Genomic DNA, 7463 nt, shown 5'->3' with positions numbered 1-7463 from the left:
CCTCGGTCCGCTGCTCAGCCTCTCTGCGCCCAGAGGCTGCAAACCGCTGCCTCCGGCCCTCCCGCCCGACCTCGGCGGAGGCTGCTGGACGCGGGCTCACCTGACCGCCACTCGTCCGTTACATAGGTGTGTGCTTGCGTCATCCCCCTCGTGTCCCCAAACTTTTGGAATCAGGAATTTTGACTTCATCCTCTTGACACAGGATTTGGCATCCCATGAAACATCTTTAGAAGCAAGAAAAAAATGCGAGCGATGCTCTCTCTCCACTTTATTAGAACTTCCCAAGCGTCTCCTTCTTCCGCACGGCCTCCATGAGTGCCTGGATCCTCTGGTTCCCGGTCTTTTCGTACGGGCTCGGACGGCGCGGGATTAAGTTGGGCGGCTGAGCTTCGTGGTCCTGCCCTGCAGCGGGGCCGGCGCGGGCTCCAGGGCGTCGATGTCGTTGTGCTTCCCGGGCAGGGGTTCCGCCTCGTCCTCCGCGTGGCTGGCGTTCCTCGGGTTGCAGGCCTTGCAGCAGAGCTTGTTGTAGCTCGGAATGGAGCAATAGCGAGACAAGACCTCCATCCTACAGAACACTGACTTGTCGCCTTGGCAGTGGCCCTCTGAAAGAGAAGAGTGGGACAGATAACCAAAGGACAAGGTGAGGGGACTCTGTCCCCCCGCGGGGTGCAGCTGGCTGAGGAGGCAGGTGAGAGCCGAGAGCTGCAGACAGCGCAGGCAAGGAGGAGCTGGCGGAGCTGAGCGGCTGGTGGTCAGGGGGCGGCTGCAGCGCGGCGCCCGTGCTCCAGGCAGGCCGGGAAGCTGTTTGTGTGTCAGGGGAGCGGAGCGCGACCTCACGCTCACCGCAGAGACTGGCGCTTCCCGGGGTGTCCTGCACCTCCGGCTGCCCACCCGGCCGCCTCCGCGCCACCCGCATCTCCTGCTGTCTCCTGCCGTGACCACGGCCTCCATCTCCCCAGCTCCACCTGGGGCCCTACCTTCCCTTTGACTGCATCCCTCTCCTCTGCCCGACCACGCCACCACGCCAGTCAGAGCGCTGCTTCCTACCGAGGATGTGGCCCGTCGCCCGCCTGGAGCCCCTTAAGGCGAAGCCTGTTCTCCTTCCTGTTCAGCTTCACTGGACCCCGACCCGCTCCGCACTGCACTGCTCGCACAGGGCCACTGCACACACTGAGCCTCTTTTCTTCTCCGGCTGCCCCCTCGGCTTCAGGCTTGGCTGAGAGGATCTTCTCAGTGGGTCTCTCCTGAGAAACCCCGGCCTGCTGCCTCCCAGGGCCTTGCCTACCCATCAGGGCAGGGAAAGGCAGCTGGTGCTGACCCTGTCACTCCCTGCAAGCCCCCGAGGCACAGATTCCCAGGGAGTCTGGGAGACCGTGCAACAGGAAGGCTGCTTACGAGGAAGAGAGCAAGTCCAGCACAAGGCCAGACGGATTTCCAGTCAGCAACGCCCCAGACAAGAACTCTCCGGCCCTCACTGCTGCAGACAGACCCAGCCGTGGCTCTCAACTCCCAAGGAGTCAAAATACAAGCGTCCGCAGGCCCCGCGATGTGGGGATACAAACAGAGTGGAGCGCAGGAAAGGCCTGGGTCTTCCTCACACCAAGACCGAGAAACATGCTCACAATGCATAGCAGACAGGTTGTGGCCTGGGGAAAACAAACGCAAAGGGCCCAGCCTGTGGCGTTCAGGGCTTGCACACTGGGAGAAGGCTCTGCTCACAGAAAACCTGCACACAGACATCCAGTCCCGGAGAGGCAGAGTCAGAACAACCCTGCTTGAACGTGGGGACACAGTGACACCTGCTGCCTCCCCTGCCTCTCTGTCCTCTTCCAAAGCCACTGATCACAGCCTCCCAGGGTCACTGGGGCTCCCCAGTTAGAGTTAGGGGCAGCTCCCCCCATGCAGGGTTGGACCGGGGAGGAGCCGGGAGCCTGATGGGTGGGACCTGTGCCACACAGTTACACTGTCCCCAGCCTGGGCCTTGCCCTACACACAAAGAACAGGGCTGTGCCGAAAACGTAGCTGTGTCTTCCTTTCCCTCACTCTCTCCCGACAGGCTGGGGCCCTGAAAATGGGCCATCACACTGATCTCATTGTAGGGGTGGGGAAGCTACAGCCCTGGGCCAAGTCGGTCTCTCCACCTGGTTTTATAAATAACATTTCACTACAACACAGCTACTATCACTTGGAATTAGAATGTCCTCCAAAGGTCTGTATGTGGAAGGCTCGGTCCACACGCAGTCTGGCATGACTGGAAAGGGCAGGGCCCTTGAAAGGTGGAGCCCATTTAGAGGAAGTGAGGCACTGGGTGGCGTGGCCTTGGAGGGGGCCTCTGGGATGGCCCCTTGTCTCTGGACTTGCTTTCTGGCCACCACAAGGTAAACAGCCCTCTTGTACCCCGTGTTCTGTCCAGGCTGAACTGTGCTGCCACAGGCCCAAAGCAGCAAGACCAAGTGTCCATGAAAGCCGACTAGCAGCCCAACAGCTGTGCCCTTTCCTTCCTGATCTCCAGAAGCCGGAATGCATGGCTGTGGACCAGGTCTGGCCCTCCATCTGTTCTGTAAATGAAGTTTTACTGAAACACAGCCATGCCTGTTTGTTTCTTACCTTTGCTGCTTCCCCACTGCAGCAGCAGTACTGTGTCGCTGTGACAGGGCTTCTGAGGGCTCCACTGCCTACACGAGTTACTCTCTGGCCCCTTACAGTAGGAGCTGGCTGTCCTGGCCACGCACATGCCTGGATCTGGGCTCGATGCGGGAAAAATACCCAGAAATGTATATAGAGTGTGTGGAGACAGTGCTGAGGACCCGGTCCTCTTCCAGGACACCTCCCTTCCACCTGGTTTACATCTTGACTTCTGATTTCCTTTCAACAGGGAGCTGCAAGGCTCTCCGTTGTTAGGTATTAAAGTAAGCCAATCAATGCATAAATGAGAAGCAAAGTCATTAGCCAAGAGCTTGACTATATAACATCAACCTGGAATACATTCAGAATATAGTTAGGCGCAGTGTCTGCAGTTCCACATCCTGGGATCCAAGCAGTCATGAACAAAAGCATTTTGGAAGAAAGTCACCACAAGCAGACTTTCCTCTTGTTGCCATTCTTTAAGCAACACAGGGTACTGAGTGTTCATGCAGCATTCCATTGTACCCGGTGTCGTGCCGTCATCTAGAGACGATCAGGACACAGAGGCTGTGCACGGGTTGCACACCACATCGTGCTACTGCAGGAGGGACCGGAGCGCCCGGGAAGGTCCTGAAACCAAGGGGACAAACCCTCGGGGGACACTGCCTCGTCACCGCTGTCCTTCAGCAAACACCCCAGCGGCTGGCGCCCTTCAGCAGCATCAGTGACCAGTGAGCCCTGGAGGAGGAGACCCACATTATGCCGCCAAAGGGCTGAACAGGCCCTGAAATCTGACTGGCAAAGGGTCTGCACCAAAAAAACAGTCTGGGTTTTATCATTCGGGATCTTCTACTGTTTCTTGCACCCGTGAACTAGCAGGACCTATATAAAGGCTTCCGTGTGCACGGTGTCGCATGCCGTTAACGCCATCACTCGAGAGGCTGCCGCAGGAGGATCGCTGTGAGTTCGAGGCCAGCCTGGGCTACGTAGTGAGTTCTGGGCCAGTCTGAACGACAAAGCAAGATCCTACCTCAAAACAACCAACCAACCAACCTATTGGTTTCTATGGAACAACCAAAAGCCATGGCAAGGAAACACACTTTTCATAAACACACCACCTAGGTGCCCCTCCCACAGTCTTAGCAGTCTTGAACATCATCGGGATTATGACTTGCTTAGTGGTTTCCTTTAAATTTATTGTTTAAACTTCAACTTTATTTTATTTTTTGGTACCAGGGATCGAATCCTGGTCCTTGTGTTTTCGAGGCAGGTGGTAGAACCACTGAGCTAAATCCCCGGCCCTTAAATTTTATGTTACAAGAAAATGATATTGCTAGTATTCATGTATGCTGAGTGTAGTAAATAAAAGTAGCACTAAACATGAATATAAAAAATTTCAGCCTGACAGTAACCACATGCCTTGTGAGCTCAGCACTCTGGGAGGCTGAGGCAGGAGGATCCAAAGTTTGATCCCAGTCTGGGCAAGTAAGGGACTTAGTGAGACCTTGTCTCAAAATAAAAAAAGGAATGGAGGTGTAGTGAAGGCCTTGGGGGTTCAATCTCCAGTACCACATCCCCTGCCAAAAGAAAAAGTCCTTTGAAGTACATGTTTAAGTCAAATTCTAATACATCAACAACATGGTTTGGATCAAAAAAATGTCCCCAAAAGGCTCCTGTGTTCAGAGGTGGGGCTTTTGGAAGGTGACTAGATCATGGGTTATGATATTCTGCAGATGAATCCACTGAGGAGTTCGCAGCTGCATGGACCCTTAGGAGGTGGGGCCTGCCTGGATGTGGGCCAGCTGTGCCCTAGAAGGGTGCGACTCCTCTCTTCCTCCATCTTGTTTTCACTCCACTTCCTGGCTGCCAGGGAGTGAGCAGCTCTCCTCAGCTGTGCCCTTCTGCCATGAGGAGGCAGCCTACCCATGGACCGAACCCACCGAGACCACGAGCCAGAATAAATACAGATATACCTTGGCACGTGCTGGCTTCAGCACATGGAAAAACCATACTCGTCACGTTTTGATGGGAAAAAGTGTTTCAGCATTCGGGACTTGAGTCAGTCTCACAACAGCTTGCAAGCAGCGAAGAACCTCCACGTACCCGTCGTTCCTGTCATGTACCGTCGCGCACTGAAAATGTCACACTTGCAGAGAAATGAAGAATGACTCCACTAAGCCTGATGACACAGTAGCCCGGGAAAGTGTGAAAGCTCATGACTTATTTGCAATTACATTATTTCTCAGGGGAACAAATTCCTTCAGTCCTTGTTGGTTCTGGTACCTGTCACAAGCTCTGGAACAAATTAAAGATGAGGATCAAGGTTTGATTACTTCCTCCTTTAAAGCTACGAACCCTGAGCCCTTCTCTGCAAAGCTGTGAGTGGGAGAGAAGTACGAACGAGAGAGATGTCAAAGATGGCACAAATGCTGGGAGTCGTGGCGCACGCCTTTAATCCCAGCACTCGGGAGGCTGAGGCAGGAGGATCTCTGTGAGTTGGAGACCAGCCTGGGCTACATAGTGAGTTCCAGGTCAGTCTCAACTACATAGTGAGACCCTGTCTCAAAAAAAAAAAAAAAAAAAAAAAAAAAAAAAAAGTGCAAAGTGAGACATTCTCTGAGGTCATTAAAAAGGACAATGAGAAGTAGAAAGGGCCCTGTGGTGGGAGTTGCATGTAGACCCTGTTTATGCACCTTTATGGTCTCCCACACATTACTGGGATGGAGAATAAACTCCCTTTCCCCTCAATAATAGGCAATGGGTGGGCCGGGGATTTAGCTCAGGGGTGTCACCGCCTGCTTGTCAAGCACAAGGTCCTGAGTTTGATCCCCGGTAACCAAACCATATCAGGCAATGGGCTCGAGTGCCCGTTTCACCCCTCAAACAGTTGTGCAAACAGTTTGAAAGGCGAGCACACCCACATTCCTCTGATGGCCCTGGTCACACGGGGGCCTCTCAGGGGCCGTTGCTCCTGCTGCGCCCCTTAGGTGTCCCCACTGATCCTGTCCCTCCTCTGAGTCATCATGCGCGCTCTGGGCAGCTGAACTCGGCCAGAGCCACGGGGACGTCCCAGAGGCAGGGCCGGCCCTGTGTCCCAAAGCCCATCTCCGCGATGCTGGGTGGGGCCCTGTACTTCTCTCTTGCGAGGTCCTGTGATTCTCACAGCTCCCTGGCACAGAAACGGAATGAGAGAGCTTCTCACCTACAGGACACAGCATGCGTCCAGGTCAGGCGGTCCTGCCCCCAACACCTCTACCACAGGGGCACTCCCCGCCCTGAAGGCTGGGGACTGTGCCAGGCACTGAGGCAGGGCCCCGACGGTGCCCTCTTCCTGAGGCCAGGCCACCCCGATGGCAGGAAACCCAGGCACTCCCTCCAGGGTCTCATCTAGCACCCACCCCTCAAAACCCTGAGCCACGGCAGAAGGCTGTTGTCGCATTTTCAAAGTATGTGTGTGGGGCCCCAAATATCTACACTGGGAAGAGGAAAAGGAGAGGTGAAGACATCTGAGTCAGAAACAAAGTAATGCCACAGAGTGACGCCAAGTCCTCAGCATCGTCCGCCTGCAGGTGAAGAGAAGGCGCCATTAGCTCGCCAAACCCAAGCACCCAGTTTCACTGAACTTTTATTGAGTTTATTTGGGGGATGCATGACAGGAGATCTTTCCATCATCAGTAAGAATAAAGGTCATTTTCACAGTCACTTTGGCACACGCTAACATTGTCTCATTAAAAAAAAAAAAAGAAAAGAAAACCAGAAAAGCAACAACAGAACCTATATAGTACGTCATCAAATACATACAAAACACTAATAAAATATCCCTGATAAACCAAAGTGCATATAGACAGGAGCACAATGCCCAGGACCGCACTGCACCTTCTGCAGTCACGCAGGTCACTCACATTGCCTCGTCAAAGTTGGAAGTTAACAGTCGTGACGATTCGTATTTACACACTGGTTATTTACATAACAGTAATTAGTGCCAGAGGAGGGAGGCTCAGCGGCGGGGTCCAGCGAGGACGTGAGGAACAGGCGGAGCGGCGCAGGGCCGGAGTGCTACATTGGCACGCTGAGAACCTAGGTGTGCCACCCCCGGGGGTAAGGATGCCCCGCTGGAACCCGCTGGGGCTCCAGGCAACAGTCAGCGCCAAGGGCCAGGTGGGCCTCCCTTTCCTCAGAGGGGCGAGCAGCACACCTGCATCTCCGTGGCACAGACCGCGGTGTGCAGGGGGCAAGGCCGTCTGGGTCTGGAACACTCCCCTCGGCAAAGGCAGGCAAGCTGGACCGGCACCCCTACACCTCCAGTGTCTGCTCCTGCTGGGACTGAGCCCCTCTGTGAGGCTGGAGCGGGCAGCCAATTCTGTTACCTCTCAACTTTAAGGCATTTTCTACATAGTTTTTCTAAGCAAAAAAGCAATAAAAATTGAGGTAATTCTGTAGTTGTTCACACTGGTAGGTGAGGCACATCCATATCAGGAAATCATCAATCAATCAATCAATCATCAATGCATCCACCAATCACACTCTCACTCTCCACCCTGCGGATGGGGTCATATGCACACAACGAGGAAAGGCCATAGCAGCAGGAGGACAGGACCACAGTGGTGGCGCGACCTCCGCGTCCCACCGAGGAACCCCACCTCTTCCGTACGACCAGACCCCAGAGAGGACAGGGGATGGCCCCGGGCCGTGCAGCTGGACGCAGAGGCCAGACGGAAGCGGGCCACGGTTTCACAAGTCAGAAGGACACACTCAGCAAAGGGGGAGCAGCAGCAGCAACAGCAGTGGCAGCCGGGAGGCCCTGACACCACCGGAAACTCAGGGTTCGGCCGTCCCGC

At 54.8% G+C, this 7463-nt stretch overlaps 1 protein-coding gene across 1 annotated transcript in view; it reads right to left on the bottom strand.

The window, feature by feature from the left end:
* Positions 1-369: 369 nt before the first annotated feature.
* Positions 370-7463, bottom strand: part of LOC104862056 (A disintegrin and metalloproteinase with thrombospondin motifs 2-like) — a 7821-nt gene continuing 727 nt past the window's right edge. Inside the window, exon 2 of the mRNA XM_010623773.1 lies at positions 370-602. Within this exon, the coding sequence (XP_010622075.1) occupies positions 370-602 (233 nt within the window). The remainder of the gene's footprint in view (positions 603-7463) is intronic.

Source organism: Fukomys damarensis, unplaced genomic scaffold, assembly GCF_012274545.1.
Source record: "Fukomys damarensis isolate Sample0158 unplaced genomic scaffold, DMR_v1.0_HiC HiC_scaffold_9, whole genome shotgun sequence".
Taxonomy (NCBI): Eukaryota; Metazoa; Chordata; class Mammalia; order Rodentia; family Bathyergidae; genus Fukomys; species Fukomys damarensis.
The sequence above is the reverse complement of the archived record's forward strand: the minus strand, read 5'-3'. Positions and strand labels throughout refer to the sequence as shown.